Source organism: Canis lupus, chromosome 29 (assembly GCF_048164855.1).
Source record: "Canis lupus baileyi chromosome 29, mCanLup2.hap1, whole genome shotgun sequence".
NCBI classification, from domain to species: domain Eukaryota; kingdom Metazoa; phylum Chordata; class Mammalia; order Carnivora; family Canidae; genus Canis; species Canis lupus.
Genome location: NC_132866.1, coordinates 29,754,701 through 29,782,405, shown reverse-complemented (window position 1 = coordinate 29,782,405; position 27,705 = coordinate 29,754,701). Strand labels below are relative to the sequence as shown.

Sequence of the window (27,705 nt, the reverse complement as noted above, 5' to 3'; positions counted from 1 at the left end):
TATACAAAACACTGTTTTTAATAAAACAAAACCAATTCATCCAAGTCATGGGTGCAAGGTTAACAAGTATCAAATGTAACCTGTATGGTTCTTCTAAAACAGTGGCTTGAGCATGAGGGCTTGTCTGCCTCCAGCCATATCCTGGGAAGCTGACCCAAAGGGGACTTAAAATCTCCAGGATGGATTCTTATTCCTGGGTCAGAGTTGGCTCAGGGTCACATGCTCTTGAGGTCTCTGAAGACAACATGAGCTGCATTGCGTCCAGGGGCTCCCATGACACCTCCTCCTGGAAGGGAACTGCCCATGAATCTAAGCTGTGCTCACAACCCTCCCCAGGGAGCAGACAGGGCCAGGGCTGATGGAGAAGCCAGCAACAAAGCAGAGCATGGATGCCTGCAGGGTGGTGCTTGGACCATGGGCATCAGAAGCCCCTGGGATGACCATTGAGACAGTTTCCGAGCTCGCCCCCAGGCTTCTTCCCTCAGAGCTCTGGGCAGGGGGCCCGGGGCACAGTCCAAGCAAGTGCTCCCCTCAGTCTGGAAGTCAAGGTGCTAGATGGCGAAACTCAACTGTGAAACTAAAGCACCAGACTCAGGGTTTGAGGGAGAAGCTGTGGAAGTACAGACCTCTCTGGGACGTGTCCACAGGGATCGGCAGCCTTGGCGAGGTCAGTTAGGCTTGGAATAGATGCCAGGAAGAATTTTTAAATTGAGAAATGTAACATTACCAACTCTTACTGGTCTAAAATCTGGAGCGGGGATTCAGGGACGTGGGTCCCTCTGAGCCCAGAGTCGGCATTTGGAGAGCCGCCTCTGGGACCTATTCTCAGACCTGGCGAGGGGGAGGTGTGAGCTCCCCCAGGGTGGAGGGGGCGGCCAACTGGCAGAGGACCCCGCTGCTCTGCTCCTTTCCCGCATGCTCAGAAGCCAGAATGTGGGGGATGGCCCGTTCTCCTGGGAGTTCCCTGCTCCCCTCCCTCTCCCCCCACCTCCCTCACTGCTGGGCCCAGCCCTCCCCACAGCTGCACCTGGGAAGGGGCCCTGGGCACTCACCTGGGTGGGTGCCGCTTCCGCAGAGGTACAAGCCCCGGAGAGGACAGTGGTAGCCGGAGTGCAGGGGCGTGGGGCGGGCGAAGTAGAGCTGGTCCAGGGTCATGGCACAGTGGAAGATGTTCTGCAGGAGGCAGGGCCGCAGTGGTTAACATAGGAGTGCCAGGGTCTTACCGCCTCTGTGCATTCCTTCCCCTCCCCGTCTCCCAGGAAGGTTCTTCTTCCAGCATGTTTTCTTGGACTCTTAGGAAGCAGAAAAGGGAGGGGAAGAGAGAGAACAGGTACATGTCCTCGGGTGGGGAAGAGAATTTTCCAGAGGCAGTTTTCAGGAAAAAGGAAAGGTGAGGAAAACCTTTAGAGTGTGAGGAAAAGGGGGATTTTGAGGATTTTGCTGAGGACTATAAATCCTCTTCACTGTGGTTGAAAAATGGAAGATTTGACTTATCTTGGCAGCCAGCTCACATTTCCTTGGCCAAGACACCCACTGGAGCCTGGGGCCCGAGGTGGGGATTGGGGGGGAGGGTCCATGCCCTAGCAGAGTCACAGGAGATGGCAGGAGGCAAGGTGCAAGGGACTCGAGGTGGGTTCTGCTCCCCTGGCCTGGGTCTGAGCAGCCAGAAAGAGGGGGACAAGGGCCAGGGGGAAGGTCAGACTTATGATGTAGGTCTGGACAAGGATACCAACACCTCCTGGACGTCACCACAGGGACATCCTTCCAGCTAACCCTCTCAGGGTGTCCCAAGCTGAGCTCGCCCTTCCCTGCCAAGTCTGCTGTCTCCCGCCTTCCCCACCTCAGTGTGCAGCTTCCCACCTGGGCTGGAGGGACTCTTCCCTTCACCTCTGCCCTGACCTCTGCTTGCACCTTGTACCAAGACCTCTCAGTTTTGCTGCCCCACCTTCCCATATCCCCCACTCCGTTCCCTCCCCACTGCCGGGTCTCTTGCCCTCTATTTCGGGGCTAGCGCTATCCAATAAAAACATCACATGAGCCACATATGCAATTTTTATTTTCTAGGAGCTACATTAAAATTTAAAAAGAAACTGGTGAAATGAATGTCAATAATGTATAAAATAATATTTTATTTAACCTAATAGATCTGAAATACTATCATTTTAACATGCAATCAATATAGAAATTATTAATGAGATGTGGTTACATTGTTTTTTTTCATCCTAAGCCTCTGCCGGCTGGGGGGCATTTTGTACATGCAGTTTGGCCTCATCTCACTGAAGCCACCAAGAGCCACATGAAGCTGATGCCAGGTGTATGAGCCTGGCCTCCTAACTGGTCCCTCTGCCTCCAGTCTCAGTGAGGTTTTGATAAATCAGAGAGGCAAGTCCAAGGACATGCTGCCTTAAGAGGGGAGCTCCCTCTGAAGAAAGCCAGCTGGGAGAGGTGGCAATGCATGTCCAGACAGGGGTGCCACAGCCCTGGTGACCCGCTCAGCAGGCACCAGCTCTCCTATCTGATCTCATTCCTCCGCACTCCCTAGGTCAGACCACTTTTCCGTCCCCTCTCTACCGTTGTCTCTGCACCATGCTCCCTTCCTGGTACAGGCTGAGTGTGGAGGGGCAAGAGAATGCCAGGGGGGCATTCCAAGGGGTTGGGGTCACAGGGAGAAGGATGTGATGAGGGACCCCTGGTCTTATACTCACGCCTCCGGGAAGCCCAAAGATTCTCTCTAAATCAGGTGGTGTGAGGATGTCCCTGCCCACCACAGAGCCCTTGAAGCCAGGGGCGTAGGCCTCGATGCAGTCGAACACTGTGCACCAGACAGTGGAGAAACAAGATGCCGTGAGGAAGATGAGGAGGTGCTCTGATTGTACAACTTGGCAAACTGACAAAAATTCATTAAACTACACACTTAAAATCTATTTATTTTAAGTAATGTAAATGTAAATGTAAATCATATCTCAATAAGCAATACATAAAAACAGTCTATGGGCAAGTAAATAATCCATTACAAAGGCCTATGGGTCCACCCCACTTTCCCACCTGCTCACCCCAACCCTAAATACAGAGTTACTTGTCTTCCATGAATATGCAGAGCTTTCTGCACCTCGTTGTTTTGCTCAAGTTGTTTATTTGCTTGGAATGCCCACTGCTGCCTGGTCAACTCCTCTTACCCAGCTCAAATGTCCCTTCCTTTGGAAAGGCAAATGGCTTCCTCCTTTGGTTCACGTAGTATGCTGTATCGTAACATCCCCCAAATCCCGACTGGACTGTGAGCAGCTTAAGGACAGGAACTGTGCCTTTTAGGCTTTCTTAGCCCAGTGCCTGGCCCCAGCAGGCATTCGCTGTGCTGACCTAGGTTCCATGGGGGTATTTCTCTCCCTCTGGCACAGGACTTAACTAGCCTTAATCCTGAATAGGGCACTCAGGAGGGAGAGGCCCACTGGGGGGAGCGTGGCCAGCTGTCACTGTGGAGACAGGACAGTCTGCGCTCTTTACCTTTGTCTGCATAAGCGTTTCTCTCCTGCTCATCCCACACCTTGCCTCTGGCCAGCGAGTAGGGAGTGTACTGAGTGAAGAGGGAGACCACATGGCAGCCGGGGGGAGCCAGGGTGGGGTCCAGCGAGGAAGGGATGCAGAGCTCAATCATAGGCCTGCACGGGGGAGGAGAGAGGGTTGGGTGTCAAGGGGATGGGAGCCTCTCGGAAGTGACAGGGGCAAAATGCAGGAAGGCCTAAGGTGAAATGATGGGGTGTCTGGGGGGCGTGGCAGTTGCTCGCCTGGTGGACGGTACTACCCTAAAGGAGCTCCCAGCCCCTCGACACACCCTTTGTTGCCATTGCCTCAGGGTCTCAGGTCCCACTTAGCCTCCCTCTAAATGCATGCCTGTCCCCATAAACCCCACCACAGCCTGTACTCTGACAGGTCTCAGAGCCCAGCAGACAGCACACATGAGGGAAGGGGCCAGGCCCAGGGCAGCAGGAGCTCAGGTGGCCAAATGTCAACCCAGGCTGCCCCTATCTGCCTACCTTTCCCGGAGCAGCCTGGGCAACACAGAGCTGCTGAGCTACCTACAGAACCCCAATCTGTTTCCCACCCTTCCCCTGCTTACAATGCTCTGTCCACTTGGAGCACATTTTCCCTCTAATCTCTAAATATGAGCACCTTCAAGGCCACATGAAATGCCCTTTCTCCCTGCATCCCTCACTTGCAATGTGCCCTCTGAACTTGGATGTCCTGTAGGCATCTCTAAAGCAACTTGTCCAAACCCGAATGCCTAAAGCCTGCTCCTCCACCTCCCCACACACCAGGTTCCCCTTTTTTATAAAGACAGACACCATCTTCCGGTGGCATCTCTTTTGCTCACACCCCACTTCCTGTCCAATAGCAAATACTGCCAGCTTCATCTTAAAATACCCGGTATCTGGCCACTTCTCGTCACTTCCACCATCCCCACCCTGGTCCAGGCCACCATCTTCTGATCCTTGGATTCTACAATAGTAACCAATTGCAACAAGTGCCTTTTTTTTTTTTTTTTCCCCAAACAGTGGCCAGAGTGGTCTTTCCAAAATCTAAGTTAGGCTTAGCACAAACTTTCTAGGAGTAAAAGCCAGGAGTGGTTGACAGGGCCCAGCTGCAGCTCTGGGGAACCCCCGCCACAACTCCCCCCTCCCAGGTTCTTTCTCCAGCCTCTCTGGCTATATCCCTGTGCCTGCAACACAGCAGCTCACTCCTACCCTAGGGCCTTTGTACCTGACTTCTCTTCTGCCTGGATGTTCTTCCTCAGAAATTTATAAGGCCTCTATTCTCACTTCCCTTGGGTCTCAGCTCAAACACCTTGCTGTCAGAGATGCCTTTCTTTCCTGACCTTCTCATAAAGACTAGTGAACCATCACCTCTGATCTATCTTTCTCCATACTATCAGTGCATGTTTGTTCATTGTCTTGCCTTCTACCATAGAAGGTCTACCATGAAGGAGGGCAGGACATGTGACTTTGCTTGCTGCTCTGTGCCCAGGTCCCTGGACTAAGCCTGAGGGGCTCCAAAATATTTATGAATAAAGAATGGACATTGCCTTCTACCCGTCTCCCAGGCACACATCCTCTTCACCTCGTGCTATAATGTCTGTGTGCCTGCCCTGTGGTAAGCTTTGTGTCTGTTTCATGCCCCTGCCCGACCCCCAAATCCCCTAACCCATACTCAATAAAGAGGCCCACACAGAACAGATTTTCAACAAGCTTTGGTGGACAATTGACAGCATGGAGAGATACTTGCTCCTGAAACACCCCTGCCTGTTCCCAGAAGGAGATACAGCTGGGATGGGAGGTAGAAGATGTTTTTAGAAGCTTTGCACAAAGGCGGCTTATCAGAGACAGAATATAGAGCAGGGGCATCGGAGGAGTGTGTGCCCTCTGATGGGCTGCTGAGTCAGAGAAATGCTTTTTCTTCCAGAAAGCATTTCCTTCAATTCCTCCCAAATGCCAGGGATGTTCTCTCTGTAATACTTTGACCCCTCTGCTAATCTGTGACACTTGGCTGCACTGTGCCCTATTCTTTACTCCTTACCTGCCCTGACGCACAGATTTATCATCTGGGATGTACTTCCTATCCTCAGAACTTAAGTGTGGATTTAGGCAAATCTAAGACACTGAAGGCTTAACACCAGGAGGAAGAGGCCATCTTTCCTGTGTCTAGACAGTTACCCCTTCCCCTCAAGCCCAAGTATGTAAGAGTGTCTCGGGGGCGGGGGGGGGTGCAAACCCTAGGTCCCACCCACCTGTGGGAAGGCAGGCCATCCATGGCATCTTCAAAAGCCTGGTGGAGGAGGAGTGTGTCTTCACAGTTCAGGTGGATGGAGCACTGGTGATGGGGCAGTGGCTGGCCCCCTGGAGCATTGGGAGCCGCCAGGAAGTCAGGCAGCCTGTCGACAGCCACTGAGGGAGCAAAGAGGAGGGTGAGGGCCCAAAGGCCCTCAGCCTCCAGGATCCTCCTTCTCTACCTATCACCCTGCTCACTCAAGTGGTGGATTAGAAAGAAAAAGTATGGTGGGGGTGGGTGGGCGCCAGGGTGGAGATGCGGGAATAGAGAGAGATGATGACGTAAGGGAGTTTTTCCCAAATTGGGAGATTTCTCACTCAGATAATGTCAAAAGAGATAGCTCTGCAATGTGTGTGCCTCTTACCATTGATCTTGGTAACAGGTGACTTGGTGTCTAGCCGGGAGATTCTCTCCACGAACTCCTTAGGAAGCCATTCCTGGAAGAAGTTTCCATGAAAAGGCCTGGGAATGGCGGAGGCCTGAAGGGGCCTGCCTTCTTCTTTTGTTCAGGATGGTCCTTCAATCCCTACTGCCAGAATCCTTTCCACTCTTCAGAGCTCAGCCAAAGCACCCCCTCTGTGAAGCCCTCCTGGATCCCCTCCAGTTCATCACTAACCATTTTTTTCCTTTGAACTCTGCCAGAGCAAATGTAAATGGCCCAGACCAACTCTTACTTTGGCTATGGCCAGTGGGCTGAAGGCTCCTTTTCTCCTCTGGTCTGTAAACTCTTGGAGATCTTGATTATCTCAGAATTGTCTTGACAAGATGCTTTTGAACTGATGTTTGTTGAATTTTCTTAGTGGAATCACTAAGAAAAAATGGTGCCTTGTCCCCCAGAACAGTTCGAAGAATGTTTGGGAGCTCCATACTCATATCGTATCTTTTGGTGACACGGAAGGTATGAATGGTTGTAAAAACTGCCCCTAATCCTCATCCCTCCCTGTATGCACACACCTTCGTAACATCCTCTCACAGTGGCTCTGGGCTTGGGACAGGGGAACGTTAGCAAGTAGGATACAAAAAGAATCCCGAAAACCACCTGCCTAAGTGAGTTTGCTCACTTTTGCCCTTGCCAGACCCTGAAAACATGCCTGGACTTATCATACCTCAGGATGAAAGACACACAGAGCAGAGCTAGTCAGCCTGTTCATTCCAGCAGAAGCTGTCTTGGTCTAGCCACGGCAGCCAACCTGGGCACGTGAGCGAGGCCAGCCACAAAGAGCAGGGCCCACTAGTTGACCCACAGCTGACGGAAGGTGCACGAGCAAGCCCAGGTCAGCTGAACTCAGCCAAGTTCCACTGAATTCTCCAGTTCTGTGTGCTAAGTCAGTATTTCTTATTAAATGCCCAGATGCTGTGTGGTTGTTTCATACGGCATCGATATGGCCATAGATAATTGACACAGATGGTGGAATTAGAGTTGGTTAGAGCAGGAGATCAGGGTAGTAGGATAACTCTGGATTAAAAGTCAGACCTGGGTTCTAGCTCTGGCTCTGCTAATTGCCAGCTGCATGGCCTAGGTCACCTCATTCCCTTGGACCTTTCTCCCCACCAGTGAGGCTTCTTCCCTGTCTGCTACCTGCCTGTTAGAAAAGGGAGAGGACTGGCCTCCCCCAGTGCAGAGACCTGGCACTTGCACCTCCATCCCCATGTAGTCCTGGGGCCCCTGACCAACACTCCTCCCCACTGCCCCCTGCCGTCTTGGCAGACATCTTGCCTCCAGCCCCCAGGCCTTACCTGTGGTGTCAGCTTCAGGAAGGTGACCTGTGGGGATGCGTTGGACAGCACCACTTTGCTCCTCACCTCCGAGCCATCTTGCAGCACAACTCCTTGGACGCGTCCTTCACTGCTCACCAGCACTTTAGCCACTGCCTAGAGCTCACTGGAGTGAGGCCCTGGGAACTCCCCTCCACTCACCCACCCACGATGGAAAATACAGGTTGGATCTTGGGGGATTTCTACTGTCTGGGCTGCTCCTGGGGCTCACAGCTTCCCCAGCCTGAATCCACCTGCTGGGCTCTGTGACAATGTGGCAAAGCCTCAGCCCACCTGCTCCCATGCAGAGGCTAGCTCTAATGGGGGCTAGGGGCCAGAGTGCTCAAAGGGGGGTGGTCAGAAGAACTGGGACCTGGTTGACAGATGCTCAGCCATTAACAGGCTCCATAAACTTAGCCCCTTGATTCCAAAGCCCCATTTTGTGCATCAGTAAAATGAGGAAGCTTTCAAATTTGACATTTTGTTCTACACTGGGATGCTTGCAAATAGTCAGGGTAAGGGGTGTGGGGGGGGAGGTCACTCACCTTTTCAGTGAAGATGCTTGCTCCATGTGCGGTGGCTGAGCTTGTGATGGCATCAGAGAGAGCACCCATGCCACCCTGGACATAGCCCCAGGCCCCCTGCATCCCCTCCAGACCCCCCATCACGTGATGTAGCAGCACATACCTGAGGACAGATCACTGGGATCACTGGTTGGAGGTGGGATTTAACGTCCCTAGAGTTCTAAGCACAAACAGTCCTTTCTTTCTGGTGCCTTTAGCCTCTCCTGCCCCCATACTGCCTTTCCCGTCAGCCTTTAAATGGGCTCTAGGCCCCTGTGAGGGCTTTTTGCCCCATGCCCTACATTCTCTCCCCATGCAAACGTGTCTGCAGGCAGAGCTTAAACACCAACTGAGGTGGCGAGGCCCAAACCCGCAGTTCTAACTCTCTCCTGAGTACCAGCTACCCCAGATATCCCCCATTTGAGTGTGTTTTTGGCAGGCGGCTTAAACCCATTTCTTTCCCCATTCCCCAATTTGTTTTCCCTTTGTTCTCCCCATCCTACTGATGGCAGCTTCTGTTTCCCATAGAAAGCTGAGGCCCAGTCTCAACTCGCAGCAGTGCCTCCTCCATGCATCAACCCTGCCTCCCAAAGAACTTTTCAATTCTGGCTCCCTGGGGCCTCTTCCCTGGTCCAGGACTCTCCTCCCTTCCTTAAACTTCTGCAGTGGCGTCCTCCTAGTTGGACCACCTCCTCCCACTCTTTCTTTCCTGAAGACCTGGAGCCCGATTGCAAAACCCAGCCAAGTCCTGTCAATTCTCTTCTTTGATGCCTTTGCCAGCTCAGCATTGCTCTCAGGGCCATAGCTAGTCTTTGGAAATGGCCCCAGGGCTCTAGCCTCATCCTTCACCATGCTCCCCCTCACAGCCCACATTCCTGCCAAAGTAAACCTCCACATGATCCATGTTTAGCCCCCAGCGTTTGCACATGCTGTTCCGGCAGCCTGGAAGCCCCTTCCTCCCTTGTGTCTATTTAGCTAATTCTTCTTGTCCTGAGAATCTCAGATTAAACATCTCTTCCTCATGGAGGTCTCCTCTGATCCTGGACAGCATCACTTTCCTGTTCTACTCCCTTCCTAACCCTCACAGAACTCCACTATTGTCACTTGCTCTGTGTCTACCTCTCCTATGAGGATCTCAGCGCCATTCTCACAATCTAGCCCTGGACCTGGCACAGGTAAGGGTTCCATCAATATTCACTGGAGGAATTAATGCTGAAACAAATTACTTAAAGGCCCACTTCACAAACTGGGCAGTAGCTATGCCTCTCGGAGAGCCACAGAAAAAAGGACAGGAGGCCCCAGTGGAAGATCCAGATTGGCTGGTGGATTACAGAGTTGGCCAAGATATGGCAACCACTGACAACGCTTCCCTCGCCCCTTTTCCATGGCCCTTGGGAATTTGGAACTGGCTTAATGTGTGCTGAAAAACCACTTCCAAGGGTGGTTCTCATCCTTTGAGAGAAAAGCCATGTCAACAGCTTCTAACTGCATCTTCTGATGCACTGGAAATGGACCAACACTTGGCATCATCCTCTATCCCCACACCCACATACACACACGCACCTCTTCCATTCCTGCTCCTACAAGGGGTTTGGTAGTCGTACCACAGGAACAGACTTCACTGTGTCTGGCTGCCCCTTCTTGGATTGGGCTGTCAACACACCCCCTCACAAGGGGAAAGGCGGTGTCCCTTATGAAGGTGTCTGTGCGTGCATGTCCTAGAGCCCAGAGAAAGGATCTGTGGCAGATGGAGGGGGCAATGGAATTTTGTGGGAGGAGAAGATATAGAAAGAGGAGAGAAAGATAAGAGGGAGAGAAAGAGAAAAAGGAGGAAGAGTAGTAGGAAAAAGAGAGCAGAAAGTTGTTCATGTTGAGATATCACAGTGGGAGAGAGGCTTTTCTCCCTGAAGCAGTAGGGAGTAGTGACTGAGAAGGAAGATCTTGGAGGGTCAGCTGGAAATCAGCTCTGCCACCACTAGCTGTGTGACTTTGGGCAAGACCTGCCCCTTCTCTGAACCGTGGCTCTCAGATGTTGCTTTGAGGGTCCGATGGGTGCTTGGCTTCGTGCCTGGCTCACTGGGAGAGCTTGGTGGGCAACATCCGTCAGCACTCTCATTGGGGGATTCACTCCACTCCCAATGCACCCCACCCCTGCACTCACCCACTCCCCGGAGTGTGGGGACTTGTCATGGCTCCAATCACAGCATCCGTGGCCAGAGTGGCTTTTAGAGGCTCAGACTCAAACCACTGATCCAGCACCTGGGACAGCGAAACAGCAGTGAGCAAGGCATAGACGCTTTGGAGGGGAGAGGCCCCCTCACTTGTGGGGTCCAGACTGAGGCTGGGGAGCCCCTCACCTTTATAATTGGAGTTGTGAGGACCTGGTAATACTGGGGCAGCTGGGCTCCCAGTATGCGACCTAAAAGAGAAGACCCATAAAACAAAATGAGTCAGGCAAGACGGAGTCATTCCAATCTTCGATAACTGTTTCTATTTCTTTATCTGTAAAATGGGAGTGATATTTCATATCCCCAAGAGCTCCTGTAAGGATTAAATGGCATATCATAGCATTTGCAAGCTCATAGGCACTGAATACATTTTGGTTGTTGGAATAATTTTTGGAAAAATGTTAACTTGTACCTTATTCCCTTACTCTGAACTCTGGAAGGCCCATCCCCCAGGAGGTGGCCTGGTTGGCCAGTCCACTGCCCTGATGCTGATTCACACTATCTCAGAAAATAACTGGACAGTAAGGACATCCCTGAGGGCATGGATAGTGATCTCTAGCTATTGGAGTCCCAGTGCCTGGCTTAGTGTCTAGCATATAGCACTTGCTTAATAAATTTTTTGCATAAGCTTCTTGGACTGGTCATCTCAGAGGCAATGTCTACTTTTGGCATTTGTGGTAGATTCTGCTGGCTCTGATCCTTCACCCCTCCCCATATCCACACACTTTTTCCATGCAACTCTGCAGTGCCTCCCACTGTAGCTGGGTTGACCTGCCCTGTTCCTTGATTCAGGGCTCGCCCACATGATTTGCTTTGGCCAATGGAATCTTTACAGATGGGATGCAAATAGTCGCTTGAAGCCGGCCTGCACATCGGTGCTTGCCCTCTATGCTTCTGCCATTGACAGAAGGCGGCCATGCCTAGACCAGCCTGCTGCTTCCAGGAGGAGGATGGGAAGCACCTGGAACAAAGCTAGTCTGACTGATGTGCCCCAGCCGTAAACACACGTGTGAAGCCAGACCAGACTGAACTGTGCAGACACGTGAGAAATAGATGTTTATTTTTACACGCTACTTGGGTTTTATAGTTGTCTGTTATGCAGCAGTTTTGAATGAGTACCAACTCATCAGCACTTTTCCAGAATACAGAAGCTAACCTGGTTTTCATAACCTGGAGGAATGGTAGAAAAAAGTAGCATGCTTGGTGAAATGTCCTTTCCCATACCTGTGGCAAATGTCACTAATTCATCATAGAGTTTGTCCTTGCTGAGCCCAAATCTAGCATCCTTCCTGGAAGGATGCTTCACTCTCCCGGCCAGTCTTTCTTGTTCTAGCCATGACTATGGTGACAAGATCCAAGCAGGCTTCAATCAGCTTTGCATGATAAAACCCGACAGCATCTCACCTCAGATCTGTGAGATGAACCTCTTCATTTCTTCTCTGAGGCATGCCTGGCACCATGACAGGACACCATGGGAACCCACTTGACACCCATGGGTGCACAGCCCAGAAGTTAAGCCCCAGGTGGGAGTTAAGCCCCATGGGTCAATTTCTGACCATCAGGGGACAGAACCTGATGTATAAACATTTCCTCTTTTTCTCTTGGGAGTCATCCTCACGTGCACTTCATAGCACTACTCAGGTGGCCTCCCAGGACCAGCACCTGTCACCTGCAGTGGTGGCCAGCACAGTAGCACACCCTGGGACTGATTCTCTCTCTTTCCAGTTTCACTACTCCTTTCCTTGGGGCCACCCTTCAAGATGAACTCCTGCACACAAGCCTTCATCTCAGGTTCTACTTTTAGGGTAGCCAGGCTAATACCCACTCACTAGAGTGCTCCGGGCAATCCCTATTTGTGGATGGCAGCTGGCAGGCTTATGAAGGTTCAAGCTCATGTTCTATCATCCAGAAAATGGGCTTAGCTCCTTGAAGGTCACTCATCATGCCCCGATGCCTGCACTTGGGACTCACCTGCCTGCAGCAGGGGTTTGAGTGTGGAGAGCGACCGGAGCCTTTGCCACAGGGAACCCCTCTGGAAGGCCTCCATGTCCACGGGAGCTGCATCCAGCAGAGGGTCTATGGCTAAAGCCAACCGATTCATGAATGCCTCATATTTGGGAAAGGCCTGGAACAGAGAGCTCTGAGTCAAGGCCCTGTTGCTTAGAATCCCACAAGCATATCACCCCCACGCTCTGTCCTCCAGGCTGCCCTCACGTGGCCTGCTGCTCCTACTGGAGCCTTTGTGGCTTCTCAGGCCTCACACCCAGCCTGGGCCCAGCTTGGCTGTGGTAAATTACTCCCAGATCCAGGTCTGTGAGCTGTTGTCAGCACTAGGGGTGGTTATGAGCCACCAGGATGGTGGCAGGGACACGGGCTTATGCTGGCCAAGACCAGTTGTCAGCCACAGAAAACTGCCAAGTATCCTAGGGTGTGGTCTCTGTGATAAACCACAAAACCACTTTCAAGTTTCTTCTCTCTGTGTCGTCTTTCCATATATTATTGGTAAAAGTAACATCTCTTCCCCTGTATTCCAGCATGATGACTGTTCTTTCCTGGTCTGCAAATCTCCTCTGTCCTCTTGACATAAGCAGAAACAGAAGCCCACATCCCTTTGCCCCACAAGTGCAAGTAACAGAATCCATTTCTTTTCTCTCTCTCTCTCCTTTGTTTTCCCCCCAGAATCCATTTCAACAGCGTGGTTAGGACACCCACCTTTTCTTCACTGGGTGGGTGACAGGAGCAGGGATGGATGCCTGTGCCACCGGGGGCCCTACCTCAATCCTCAGCCCCCAGCTTTCAATTTTTGGTTCATTTATACTCATGAATATATCTGTGGAATTTTAATAAGATTACATAAAGAAAAGTTCTGCATTGAAGTATGTTTGAGAAGTCTTGATAAAAACGACCTCAAGCAGCCTTCTCTACATACAGTAGGCCTTCAGTGTGACAATGTGAGAAGACAAAGCCAGAAATGGGTTTCCTTATTTTCCACAACAGGATGTGGCCCCTGCCTTCTCCTCCTGTGGTCACTAGCATGCAAGGTCACAACTACTCTCCGCTAGGCCCGGGGATGTGGCCTGGTCCTGAATCCTCTCTGGTGCATCTGAGATGGTCAGGGTTTGGAGGGGAGGGTAGAGGCTCTAGTCCCCCACCAGCTGCACAGAAAAGAAGCACTTTAAAAAAGCAAGCTCCCAAGGTGGTTCTGGTCAGCAGCCAGGTTTAGAAGCCACTGGTTGAAGAGACATACTGTGTGTCCGAGGTTCTCTTGGCTTTACCCAACACTAGGTTACAAAAAGCAACACACATTGATTGTATTAACCTAGGTCTTCTTAAGAAAATGTTCTCACTGATATATGGGTTCATGCTGTGCCTTCAGCTTGTACCTAGGCCTGGTACAAAAGTATGTCCATGCAAAGAATCTGTATTTGCAAAATCGGTCACACCAGGCCCGTAACACTCTTCAATGGTCCATGTACACAAGGTCACCCAACAAATTCCTTATACTTCAATCCTGAGGAAAAAATGTGCCTTCTCCATCAGACATATGTACTTCCTTCTATCAGACCTGCATGCCATCATGGACAATTTCTTGCCTTGAGCTGCCAGGGGATTGATGCCAAATCAAATGAATATTTATTACAACTCTCCTGTCCTAAATAACTGATCCAGTTCATTCTATCCTTAATTGTCTCTGATCCTCCCTTCATCCTTCTTTATGGCTTTCATGGGCTTTAATATTGATAACCACCTGGAATTCTTTCCAAAAGCAGGAGAGATGGAAAACACATACAGTATAAGTATGCACCAGTGGATTCCCTTTTGAAATACAGCTGGTGGAGACTGCCTGAACAGTGACCTCATACTGAACACACAGGCTTGAGGGGCTCCATTGTCTACCCATCTTTTTAAAAAGATTTTATTTATTTGAGAGAGAGAGAGAGAGAGAGCATGAGTGGAGGGGGAGAGGCAGAGGGAGAAGCAGACTCCCTGCTGAGCAGGGAGCCTGATTGGGGGCTCAGTCCCAGGACCCTGAGATCATGACTTGAATTGAATGCAGCCACTTAACACACTGGGCCACCCAGATGCCCCCAGTGTCCGCCACCAGTTTTAATCACTGTTCTCCATCCCCTTCTCTTCAAAGTACCTAAGATCATGGCTAGCACAGACTGGAGCTCTCCTAGGGCAGGTGGGACAGCCTGTCCAAGCTCTCATGGTCTTTGGACAACATGTTCTGGGATAACTCCAACCAGGCCCAATTCCTTTCAAGAGCCACCTACAGGCTGATGAGGGAGGAAGAGATCCGTTGCCAGTTCCTTTTCCTACCTGGGCATCCTTCCGTGAAAACTGGGCAATCTGCTTCTGGTTTTCCGCCATGTCTGTGCCCAGAAGAAGGGACCTGGGCACCTTGCTCCCCATGCTCTCTTCCAGCATTGGGGTGAAGGAGTAGGGGTTCCGAAGATGAAGCCTCAGCCCGTGTTTCTACAGAACACACATAGCATAGCATTTTAAGGGGTCTGTGTCCTCTGCCCTTGACCCTTCTCTGATTGTGTTTGTAGCCATTTAGGTACCTGCATACAGTTCCCCAAGGCAGTGGTGCTGCTTCTTATTTTTTAATGTAAGTGTATAAAAAGCATTCTTGCCTAGGCATCCTTTGGCAGGCTATATCATACCACACCACACCACACCATGCTATGCCATGCCATACCACACCACACTATGCCACATTACACCATGCCACGCCACACTACACTACATCACATTACACCATACCATACCATGCTACCCTGTGCCAAGGACTGTATTGGGATTTATAATGATCACCTTACAGCAACTGTAAGTATACTATCCTCATTGTACAAATACAACAACAGAGTCTCAGAGCAGAGAAATAATTTGTCCAAGGTCACCTTGGGAGGTGGATCTAGGTTTCGAAACCACATCCCTGTGACTCCAAAGCTCTGGCTCTCAGCACTAGTCTATAACTGCTCCCACTTCAGAAATAAATAATTAAAATGTAGAAAGACACAATAAAGTAATGGTTATGTGAAAATCCATACTTATAAGGTAGATAAATTATTCACATCAAAAAATTTTATTTACTTTGCAGACTCATTTACTCCAGGGTCACTTTAAATGGAAGTTCCCTCGATGTATTTAAAATATGATTCGATTTACAAATATTTGACTGGCAAACAGAACTTTCCAAGAGTACATCTACTTCTTCAACAGAAGTACAGATAAAACAAAAAGGGGCCTGGGTTATCCTCACAAATAAGACTTACTGTTCCCACTAGAGACATCTTTTTTTCTGAAACCTCTCTATTGTGGTATGATCGACATACCAAAAGCTGGGTAGATTTAATGTGTTTAACCTGATGAATCTGGCATCTAGAGACTTCTTTCCCAGACACATGGCCAGCTCCCTGCCCTCTGTGACTGCTCTGCTCACATATCACCTGAGCAGCAAGGCCCCCCTTGCCACCCAGCACTTCCTGCCCCCTCGGCCTGCTTTCTTTGTCTCTGAAGCACTCACTGCCACCTGGTTAATTGCATGCTTAGTCTTCCTGTCTCTCTCAGGTAGAATGTCCGTTCTGTGAGCGCAGGGGCACAGTCCCTTTGCTCAGTGCTATATCTCCAGCACCTAGATATACTGCAGTTAATATGCATTCTGTTGATTGAATAAATGAATGCCATGTTGCCAACCAGGTACATGTCCAGAGACAAACAAGATCGGTGAGTAGAAGTCCTAGAAAACACAAGGAAACAAAAAAAGCCCTCTCCAACAATTACAACCGAAATTTCCCCAAGTCAGAGATATTCCAGATGGCGGCATCACTATGGGTGGAGCCTGCTGTGGAGGTGAATCCAAACATTGGTAGGGGTTTGGGCTGGGAGACCTCCAGGATCCTTTCTTACACTAAGATGTGGAAATGTCTTTGATCCAAGCGTTGGTTTCTCTCAGGTTAGTAAACTCTTACTCACCCAAGAAGTATCCTTGGTTCCTCCTTTTTCTTTCCTCTCATCCCATCCGTCACCAGTCTCACTGACCAGTCCAGTCTCCAGAAGTTGTGTGCGCTCCCCTCTATCACCACTGCCCCTCAGCCCAAGTCGCCATCTTGTGAACCGCTGCAGCTGCTGCCTCACTGGTCTCCTTGAGACCACAGCTGCTTCTACCACATTCCACACCACCCAACACCCAAGGTGACTGACCTTTTGTGAAGTCACAAACTCCATCCCTCTACTTCCTCTGCCCCTGGCACTCAGGATAAAATGAAGTCTTTCCTTTGCAGCCTACAAGGTCCTGTCTTGGCTGGCCCTAGTCCCTCTCCCACACCTCTACTGTCCCTCTGCCCATCCCTTACCTACTTTCTTCCACCTTGGACCCGTCCATCTCTACTTCCCTCTGATGGAAACACTCTGCTAAGGTGACCACAAGGCTGGTAACTTCTTAGCACTTGCATGTCAGCTCAAATGTCACCTCCTCAGGAAAGTTGTCGTCGTTGGTCAGTCTAGGCTAGATCTCTGGTCCCTATCATATTGCCTTGTCTTTCTTTCTTCAGGTAACACATTCCTCTATCCGAAGTCCTCTTACTAAAAGCAGAAGCCTGGCCTCCCTCCCTCACCATGGTATCCCCACAGGCTTCTCCCAGTGTGGGACACAGGGCAGGGACTCAGAAGCAATTACTGAATGAATGAATCAATACTCCACCCGAATAAGGGACCCATGAGTTGTTCAAGTATAACTAATTGAATATGAATAATTTTTTGTATGATTCCAGGACTTTCTTATAAATGGAACCTTTGTCATTCTTGATGGTTTTAATCATGTGGCGTCAGAATAAGAAGAGGGATGTTAAATCACCATTAGATTTGTTAAGATCATGCAGTTCTCCTCTTATAAAAATAAAACTCTTCCTCTGATTCCCACATGAGAGTTCTCAGCATGCACAGCCACTCTGGGTGGAAACTGCTAGGAGGGGACAAGGTGCATATGAGGGACCAGGGGTAAGGGAGATGTGAAAGGTGTGGTGCCCAGGCCCCACTGCAGTCCTGTAGAATCAGCCTTTGGTTCAAGGTCCCTTAGGGTCCCATTCATTTCCCAGGCTGTTCTGATAGACCTGAGAGTTTGAGAGCCTTGCCTTAGGTTTCTGGAAGCAAAGCAGGAGCATAATGATCTGGTTGGGACCCAGAAGATTATTAGTGAGAGTGGGGAGGGAGGACAAAGGGTTGCCACCTGTGTGAGGTCAAGGCTGGCCCAGGGAGAGCTGGACAAGGTGGCTGCTGACTGATGGAGGAGGAGAGATCCCACCAGCGCGGAACTCTGCCAGCCCAGCCTGGATTCCAGCACTTAGTGTGCTGGGGCCACTGCTAAGCAAAACTGTTATCTAGCAGACAGAACCAGGGGGTGATCCCATCTGATGCTTTTGTTGGCAGCTGGAAACGGAGGCCCAGAAGACAGACTATGGAGGCCCCATGTGGGTAGGGGTACCATCCCCCAGCTAACTGGGGACAGGCCCGTAGTGGCTAGGTCTGAGGGGCAACAGCCAGCCCCGGGTGCCTAGGGAGCTGCTCTGTCTCTCTGGAGCCTCAGTTTCTCAACTGCCACATGGAAGTAATAATGCTAGCTGACAGCTACAGGGGACTGACCATGCCCAGACGCTGCACTGATGGTTAGCAAACATATTAATCACAACAACAGCCTTATGAGGTGGGTACTACTCCCCTCCCCATCTTGCAGATGAGGCACCGCGAGGCAGCTGATAAGACCATCAAGCAGGGATTCAAGATGAGCCCGTTGGGTCCCAGAGCCTGTCAGCTCAGCCCTGTCCTCTGCCCAGGTGGGCTGCGTGGACGGCTTCTGTGTGTGACCTCATCCAGGGCAAACTACAATGTGCCAGAATGTGTAAAGCTGAGCAGGACCGTGGTCACAATGCCCGTGGCAGCACACGGTAACTCCAGGACAAGGAGCAGAAGGCAGTGGACCTGGTTCAAGCTGTCATTTCATAGTGTGTGAACGTAACCTCCCAGAACCGTGGTTCTGTCGTCACAAAACGGGAACATTAACCAGTCTCACAGGTGAAGACCAATGGATAGAGCTTTAGAGCTTGTAGTCCAAGTGGTGACACTGGTAAAAGAACTGTTCTTTACTGTTGTTTGGAAATAGACCCTTCCCAGAAAGAGTTCAGCTGCCCTCCTATAGATGCCAACCGGCTCATCAGTGTCTTGTTAAATAAGGCACTCCATATGCCATGTGGGATGGTTAGTTCTGTGTAGCATGAAGCAGGACTGTTTCCTCCCTCCATCTGAGCACCATGCTCCTATTAATGCAGCCCAGGGTCAAAGGCCAAGTCATATACTCAATTCAGTGGGGGCAGGGGGGAGGTTCTAGTTAAAGGAATCCAAAAACAAACCATTTTCTTTCCTTTTTTTTTTTTTTTTTTAAAGATTTTATTTACTTATTCATGAGAAACAGAGAGAGAGGCAGAGACACAGGCAGAAGGAGAAGCAGGCCCCATGCAGGGAGCCCGACGTGGGATTTGATCCTGGGTCTCTAGGATTTCACCCTGGGCCGAAGGCAGGCGCCAAACCGCTGAGCCACCAGGGATCCCCAACAAACCATTTTCAAATAAGAAAACTTTTTTTAAAAAAATAAAGATAATATTTACATGAAAATTTCTATTCTGTGATCCTGAGTTTTCGTCAGATTTTTCACAGCCCTCATGCCCAGCCACGTCTGCCACTATGTGTCACTGGCACATCTGCAAGTTGCCTTCAGCGATAGTTTGGTATGGACTGAAGGCCAGAGATGCTTTCCCAGACTTTGGCTAGACTTTATCAGTCCCCGCTGGGCTGGTGGCTCGTTCACTCTCTCTCTCTGTCTCTCTCTCTCTCTCTCTCTCAGTAGGCAACAGTGGTTGAACGTCTTATTAATTTTAAACTTTCAATTTAGAGCAAAGTTAATGCTAAAATGCTCATGGCTTCAAGCAAAATAAATTAATCAGAGAAAGACAATTCTATGATCTCACTCATATGTGGAATTTAAGAAACAAAACAGAGGATCATAGAGGAAGGGAGGGAAAAATAAAACAAGATGAAATCAGAGAGACAAACCATAAGAGACTTAATCATAGGAAACAAACTGAGGGTCACTGGAGGGGAGGAAGGGAGGGAGTAACTGGGTGATGGGCATTAAGGAGGGCAGGTGATGTAATGAGCACTGGGCGTTACAGAAGACTGAGGAATCACTGACCTCTGCCTCTGAAACTAATAACACTCTATATGTTAATTAATTGAATATAAATAAAATGAAATTAAAAATAAAAAAATAAAATGCAAAAAAAGTGCTCACAGCTTCTTATACAGATGACACATAGGACCCTTTTTTCTGAGTGGAGGTGGCAGGGCACCAAGCAGGGAGAAGCTAGGTGGGCTCTGGGAATGTGGTCACCAAGCTTATAGAAGAGGCAGTGGGGGTGACAGGAATCTGAAACGATGGGCAGAGTTGGACCACGGGACCCCCGCAAAGCAGCCCAGGGGTCAGAGGAGGTGAAAGTCCCTGGGGTCCAACTTTCTGCTCAGGCTGCCACCTAAGGTATTAGGACCTCAGGTTTGATGAAGGCAGAAATCAGGCTTTTGTCAGAGGCCCAAGGGTTAGGCAGGTGCCCAGCGAGGGCCAGACAAGACGCCAGAAAGTGATGGGGCCGGGCAGAACTGGAACCCCAGTCCCGGGCAAGGCACCAGCTGGTGTTGCATGCGGGAATGTGAGCCTCGCGTTGACAAGGATTGTTCTTCAAAAGATGTCCAATTTCCCATTTTAAAGACCCTGGGTAGAATACATAAAACCCATCTGTGGGAATGCACCGAGGAGAGGATGTGGGATAAACAAACCCTTGGATGGAAGAGAGTCTCCAGGTGCAGGAACCACGTGGGTGCAAAATAGGGAGTCTTCACCCCAGGTCAGGAAGCTGGGACTGCCCCGCCGCCCCCCCTGGACCACGGGCGCTCTACCTTCAGTTCCAGGTCGGTGTAAATCTGTGGCCTCAGCAGGCTGAGGAGGTAGGATGCTCGGGAGAACTTAAACCCTGAAACAGAATCCGATGAAGACAGTCACCAGCGGTCACCAGCAGTCGCCCTCTGCCACCCTCACACCACCTGTCAGGGCTCACCTGGGATGATCTCCTCTGTGACAGCTGCACCCCCTGTCACAGGACGTCTCTCGAAGACTGCTGTGTTCACCCCCAATCTCTGCAGGTACGCGGCCTGGGGGTTGGGCACACGGGGCCCTCCTTTCATCCCTGGGACCGATCTGCCAGCTCAGGGTCCTTGCTACGGGGTTAGCATGCTGCCCCTTGGCTCACGCTGTTCCTGCCTCTGGGAAGGCCATTCCCCTTGCCTCCTCTGTAAATTCCCACTTTCCTAGACTGCTCCTGCCCCTCCACGACCCAGCAGAAGCTGACCTTCCCTCCTGTGCAGCCTGGGTGGCTGTGTGAAGTCCTACTGCACCCTGCCCAGCCCTGCCTGGGGTGCCCATCTCTTCCAGGTGGGGGTGAGCTTCATGCCTCCTCAAGCACCAGGGAGCAGCACGTGAGCTTGGCCTGTGAGCGCTGAGCCAGCTGGCCCAGGTTCTGCTGCTCTTCCTCCTTCTGGCAGGCAGCCTCAGTACCTGAACCGTCTGGCCTCCATCCCCTTGTGTACCAACACCGGGCTGATGATGGCAACACCGGTTAGGCCTGCTTCTCGGGGCTGCTGGGAGGATTCACTCAGCTGCCCCCTGAATGGGACTTGCTGTCCCCAGAACACAGGACGTGCTTCATAGATGAAGCTATGATGACAGCTTCCTTTGGGGGGTGAAAGATACTGCAGGGTTTTTTTTTTAATTTTCCCCTAGCACTTCATGGGAGTTCAAGAAATATGTGTTGAATCGAACTGGCCCTGGGTCTACAGACCTGCCATGCTGGCCCCCCCCACTATCACCCCCACCAGGGTAACAACAGAGATGGCGTTGCTCAGAAGCCATGCTCCTTTTACAAGCTCACTTGGCAGACACTGTGAGTGAATCACCCCGTTAATGCATCTCACAACCCTCGAGGTGGGTGCTGTGGTTCTCCCTGTCTCACAGATGAGGAAACAGAGGCCCAGGAGGGTTAACAGCTTGCCTCAGGCTCAGCGAGCTCATGAGTACAGGTGTTGGGAATGGAACCCAGGTGGTCTGGGCCTGATGATCGATGCTCCTGACCCAACCCAGAGAGAGGGAAAAAACAGCAGCCCTGGCACTGGGAAGTGGCCTGGCCCTCTGAGGAACACCGTGTTGTTCTCCCATCAACGCAAACGGCCTCACGGAATGACTGCCTCAGACGAGGATAGTCTGAGACCATGGTAAAACAGGACAGAGCAAGGCCACTTCATAATTTTGTCTGAGTACAAACAAAAACAAGGGCTCTGAGTCACCCACAAAATACTCCCTGCCTCCTGGCTCAGCTAGAGTTAAGTGGCTGCTACTTCCTCACCAGTTAACCCTCCTCCTACTGGGACCCCTCCCAAATAAGATTTATCGAGATGCCCAGTTACAGGGGTGTTTCCTGCTTTCTGATGGTATCCAACCTAGAGGAAACCTCTGCTTCCCTAGACTGTCCCCCAAATCATCCAACCAGAGCTCACATCCTAGAGCAGGTTTCCTAACCTCGCTTCCTGAGCATCCTCGAGGTCCCCCAAGGTGTGCACTGTTCACCCTCCCTGCCCCCCCAACCCCCGCCCAGCCCACTGCCAGTCATTGTCTGCCTCCTGCCTCCTGAACTTCAGGCTGTTCCCCTGAGGGGCCCAGGTCTGTGGCTGAAGGGCACTGACACCAGCCTCCTTTGGGATGGGGACCTCCAGTAGTAAGAGTCCCCATCTGTGAGGCTTTGGGTGGCAGGTCCTTGGAGCACATCGTCTGTTCGCCTCACAGCAGCTCTGTGAGGGGGTGTTTTGTTCTCATCTCACCCTGGCTCAGGAGCCTAAAGTGACTCACACATAGAAAGTGGCAGAGCTGGGGGATGAACCCATGTTTATATTAACATAAAATCAATGTTTTAAATTACTGATCAGTTGAGTTACATGATGCTCCCCATAAAATGTTCAAGTAAAACTATCATGTCAGGGAGAGAAGCAAGATTTAACACACGTCTCAGAGCCTGCCTTCCCCGACCTTGCCGACTCCTCCTGTTATTGATATTCCAGAGCCGCCACTGCCTCAGGGAAATGTTCCATGTTTGTTTTGTGAACACTGTCTAGCACATACTATGGCCTCGTAGGGGTACTGGGACCAGAGTTTGAGAAGCACAGCCTTAGGGTAACCCTGCCTGGCTCAGCTTTGGACGTAGGAGCCCGGGTGTTGGAGGCAGGGCCCTCCCTCCTCTGTTAGACTGGCTTCGTGGTCGTCTCTGGGGTACACCTGGGGCTGTGTAGCTGCTTGGGTGCTTCAGGTTGGCACATGGTCTGGACCTAGCTGGGGGCATGGGGGCCCCAACCAGCCCCAGATTCCCAGGCTCTAACACATGTCCCTGGCTATGCCAGTTACATACTTTCCCACCTCTTGATCATCTTGCTTCTGAAAGCCCCCTGACTCTCCCAAAGTCAAGGGAAATGCACATACAGTAAGAAAAGGAGAGGAAAGGGAGCTCCTGCTCTCCTCCTTGACTACTGCTGACCCCATTTGATAGCCACTGGTCAGCGCCAGGGAGAGGAGACGAGCCGCCTCCCCGTCTATCTTGGGGCTGCACCCTGCCCACTTCCTCCCATTCTGGCTAACACCGCATGTCCAGGGGCCAGTGAAGCAGGACAGAGGGGAAGGTACTCACAGCCACCAGCCCGTTGTGTCCTGCAATGAGACAAGGCAGAGGAGGAAAGCACCAGTGGTCAATGAACAGACACGCTCCTTGGGGAATATGTCACCCATCCCTGTCCCCATGCCCCTGAAGATCCTGGGGAGGTATCAGAAAGTTGGGCATGGGACTCCCCACCTGTACCTGGATGTTGCAACAGCATCTAGCTTGATGCCATAAAACACCTGGTCTCTAGGGATTCAGAAAACCCTGTTCTTGCGTATGCAATGCTATGCTCCAGCTTGAAAAAAGTCCTGTCACCCTGCCCTGGCCTGTGGCTCCATCTGGAGTGAGGGGTGAGGAGAAATCCACAATCATCAGACAAAGCTATCCATCCCATGAAGCATTGCTGGGCTTCCATAGCTTGGGGACGAGCAAGTGGCTGGTGGAGGGAGTATCACAGTTTACTTGGTGGGAACAGAAGGGAAGCATGGCTGGAAGGCTGGTGCTGGACCTCGTCTGGCATGAAATCACCATCCAGGTGCATGCTGGGCATGTGGACAGCTGCTGACAAACACGGCTTGTTCTCCCCAAATGTGGTGCACGTTAGCACCCAGAAGGCTTTAGTCACATGGTTTTGTCTTTGTCAATCACCAATGTTCTCCAAATAAAATAGGAACAATTCAAAATGAAGTAATTAAACACATACAGCTTCAACGTGTGCTAACGGAGTGCCAGCTGATTGGGTGAATTTATCTATCTTCTATATTAAGTTTCTTGTCAAAAATCTCAGGATTTTTGCCCCTGGGTTAGGTGCCCTAAATTCAGCTTGGGATTCCCTGTTCCATACCAGGTCTACTGCTACTAAGTGCCTCTCCTGCTTTGAGAAGCTTCAGGATCACCTGAGAACTCGTATGAACAATGATTCATAACCCCTCCCTGGAGTCTGCTCAGCAGCGGGCAGGCAGGGACCTGGGATGGATTTCTCCCAAGCCCCCAGGTGATTCGGATGCAGGTGGTCAAGCATGGCCAGTGGGCTGGGAGTGTCTCCTCTGGCCTCACTCTCAGGATACAATGCAGCTGCTTGTGGAGAATCCCTTGTTGGGAAGAGGACAGGCCCTGGTTGTTTTCAGGTAGTGGGGACAGGTCTTGTCTGGAACACTTGGCACGTGTTTCTCCTTGGTGACAGAAGGTCTTTCTGAGTCTTCAAAGATGTCAGCAGAAGACTATGTTCTCTGAGCACCAACCTGAACCCAGTGTTCACTCAAATAAAATGTTCAGCCATTAATTTGACAAACATCCATAAATAGGAGGCAGCAATGACCCACATGACGGATTTCTTCATGGCTGAGCTGACTTTGTTTTATATTTTCCACATAGAGACACCCAGAATTTTAGAGGTCACTGAGCCAACATCTCTTCCATTAAAAGAATCTCTGAAATAGAGTTCTTCAACCCTCTTTGACCATGAGCCACAGGAAGAAGCGTGTTTTACACTATGACCTGGCACACATCCCACATATAAATGTATTTCACAGAAATGAAAGTTTCATGAACTCATATTAACTCACCATGCGATAAGCATATGATGATCTATTTGATTATATTTCATTTAAAAAGACTGGTTGATCTACTATTTTTGTATACTTTTGAAAAGTTTCTTAGTTAAGGTTTAAAAGCTTTGCTGGATGGGATTCATGAGTGGGTTGTAGCCCGCAGTTCGGAAAGGCCTGGTCTCAAATATATACATTAAATTAAAGGCCAACTGTCCCAGGCTCAACCTGGCTCCTGCTATTTACAGGATGTGGCCCTCAGAGAGTCATTCTGGCCAGCCTTGTACTTCATGCTTCTTGCAGTGTTGGAGCAAGAATAACCAATAATATATGTAAAGCACCTGACTCACAGCAGACCCACGATAAATGGTAACTATTTGTTTCTTAAATAGTGCTGATCATAAATCTTGAAAAACTAATAAAGGCTTCCTGGCAACTGGGTCCAGTTCAAGCATCACACCTGAGCCCACAGATGCACACATAGATCTCAAATGACAAAGGTCGATATTCCAACAACCCACGCCCCTCATCCCTCCACCACTCCATCCCCACTCCTGCCGGAGCCCTCTTGGGGCTTCTGGAGATCTCTCCTTTTCCCCTGTGGGGGTCTTAAGCTGCAGGCTCTGATCATCTCCAGCCTCACTCCAGAGATCCTTACAGCCAGGCAGGCATGTGGGGATCCCAAGAGAAGCTGCTCTGAACCTGGGTTCTCAAGTGGGGCCTGCAGCCACCTGCATCAGACCCACTCCAAATTCTGGTTGGATGTGCTGACTTTCCCTGAATCCTAATTCCTGGGCTAGGGCCCAGGAACTTCATTTTAACAAGCTTCTTGGGTCATTCTTAGGCATGGTCAAGTGACTAATCAGGGTCATCTTCAAGGTGGCTCTCAGAAAATGCCACTGTTCCTTACTTGGTCCCCAAATGCCCTTAATGGGCTTCCCTTTATGCTTAGCAATTAAACTACATCAAGGAAAAACACCTGAGACTCAGACACGTGTGAGCAAGTCACCCAGGCCCCTGGTGACCTGGCGTCAACCCTCCCTTCCAGGAGACAGCAGGGATGCGCTGTCACCAAGGGGAGAAAAGCAGGGGCGGTGGTGGGGAGCTTCCATTTACTGAGCCCAATCAGCGAGGTGTGGAGATGGCATCCTCCACCCCGGCCAGGAGGTTAGTGACGGTCATCTACCGCAGCCATTAATAAATTTAGAGTCTATAAACTTACAGTGAAATAAATAAATTGCATTAAAAACAAAGGTAATAAATATTCAAAACTTGTCACTTCCTCATCGTTTTTCCACAATTTGCAATGACCTATGCTCTTGCGGTTCTTTACCTCCGAGCACCCGTCAGGGCCTGTGCCTCTCTCCCTAGTGCACGTGCAGCCACCCCACGCTGGCAACTTGATAAAGGCCACAGCTCGCACGAAAGGCACCACGGAAGGCAGCGAATAGTACACCTCAGGGCTTGATGGGATTACTTTGTTGACGGTTCGATATAAGAAAGCGATGGATAAAATGCTAACGGTGCAGATGGAACCTGACAGTACGCTGTCTGCAGCTGTTTTGTGGCAAACTGCACAAAACCTGGAGAGAAGATTCTCCTAGGATGGGAGAAACATAATCTGAGCAGTTTCTCCCATCACTGAAGGAGCGAAGTTCAGACATGACTCTGTCACCTCACCTCAGTTCTACGCTTTAAAATCCGTGCAAACAGCAAATAATGTTCCCGTCAGAGCTAGCCTTATTGGTCAACAGTAACCACAGGTTTGCTGCCAAGTTTAGCAAAAAATCACAGAACTCTGGGGAGAGCCAACTGGCTACCCGGAATTTAGCCAAATATTATGTATCTTATTTGTAAAATTGTGTGCTACACTTCCTTTGTTTCAGTATTTATCATAAGCCTATGTATATATGTTTGCACACCTTTTTCCCTGGAGGGGTGACTGTGGAACATTTACTGGCCACAACTGCTCTTAGAGCACACAAGAATGAAAAGGTAGCAGAAAAGAACGCAGCTTTAAAACCGTGATGAGCATCTTCTTTCAATCCTGCCATTGTCTGTCTGAGCCCAGTGAGAGAGAATGCCAGAAGTTGAAATTCGGGCCCCTTTGGAAGTGTGAATGGAAGGCTCTAGGCAGAAAACCCCGTCCAGGGCCTGCGGCCTCCCACAATCACGTGGTGGAATCTGACACTGCGCCGCCTGAGGGTCAGCAAAGTGCAGCAGGTCCCTGCGTGCCCCAGATATGCGGGACAACGGGGGCTGTCACCCTCCTCAGGAATGCAGTAGGATCTCTGCGACTCGGTTCTATTTTTTCCTAACTCCCCTTTAAGGAACCTTCCAGTTTCCTTTGTGTGTGGGGGGGGTGTCTCAGTGGTGAGGTGGTGGCGACCAGAACTCAGAGCACTTGGGGTGGCTGGATCTCATGGGTCTTTCCGACCCTACCGTATGCTTTCCAAGAATGTGGTGGCAACTCGCTAATTCTGCAGGGGATACGCGGAAACTCCTGAGCTCACCTATTCCTCCCTGGTCATTCTAGAACGGAAGACCCAAGCCTAGGGCAGGCAAGAATCTGCCCAGACCACACAGCAAGGTGATGGCAGAGCCAGCCCCACAAATACCTCCCCAGCCCGCCAGGCTCTGAGCAGGGCTGCCCTCCCCGTCACCCTGGCGCAGCTCCTTTACCTGCTCCTATCACCACGGCGTCGTACTGAGGCTTTAGGCGTCCCCTGGCTTCCCAGTGAGCTCGTCTCCAAGGGGGGCAGGGAGAGGCAGCCGAGGCCCTGCCGAGACCCAGGCCATTCGCAGCCATTTCTGCCCAGTCCTAGGCCAGGAATTTGCTTACAATCGGCTTTTTGTGCTGCCCGGGCAGGGGGAGGGGCAGGGAGCAAACCGGAAGAGAGGAGGAGCTGCAGTCCAGCCCCGAACTTGGCTTTGGGCCCTAAGCCCAGGACGTGCAGCTCCCAGAGTCCGCCTAGGGCAGTCTCGG

The 27,705-nt window shown here is 50.7% G+C and overlaps 1 protein-coding gene across 5 annotated transcripts; it reads right to left on the bottom strand.

Annotated features, from left to right (window-relative positions):
• Nucleotides 1-27,705, bottom strand: PYROXD2 (pyridine nucleotide-disulphide oxidoreductase domain 2). Of its 5 annotated transcripts, none has more exons than XM_072805750.1 (16): nt 27,402-27,705; nt 23,203-23,222; nt 20,533-20,626; nt 20,375-20,448; nt 14,690-14,845; nt 12,338-12,491; nt 10,496-10,557; nt 10,300-10,397; nt 8,121-8,262; nt 7,558-7,692; nt 6,185-6,257; nt 5,780-5,936; nt 3,502-3,656; nt 2,706-2,812; nt 1,053-1,173; nt 1-297 (listed from the first exon to the last, which is right to left on the bottom strand). In XM_072805750.1, the coding sequence occupies exons 1-16, from the start codon at nt 27,526-27,528 to the stop codon at nt 188-190; spliced, it is 1,785 nt and encodes a 594-aa protein (XP_072661851.1). In that variant the 5' UTR covers nt 27,529-27,705; the 3' UTR covers nt 1-187. The 5 variants fall into 5 exon arrangements, with proteins under 5 accessions (XP_072661851.1, XP_072661852.1, XP_072661855.1 ...); XM_072805751.1 differs by having other exon boundaries at nt 1-286; nt 27,402-27,692; XM_072805754.1 differs by having other exon boundaries at nt 20,533-20,737; nt 27,402-27,521.

What these genes read in the sequence shown, in the direction of transcription:
- PYROXD2 (XM_072805750.1), bottom strand. Translation starts at nt 27,528, where the DNA reads ATGGCTGCGAATGGCCTGGGTCTCGGCAGGGCCTCGGCTGCCTCTCCC. An exon ending in CGCCGTGGTGATAGGAGCAG is followed by an intron (nt 23,223 to 27,401) that starts GTAAAGGAGCTG and finishes GTCTCATTGCAG; the next exon opens with GACACAACGGGCTGGTGGCT. An exon ending in TCTTTGGGCTTCCCGGAGGC is followed by an intron (nt 1,174 to 2,705) that starts GTGAGTATAAGA and finishes TGCCTCCTGCAG; the next exon opens with AACATCTTCCACTGTGCCAT.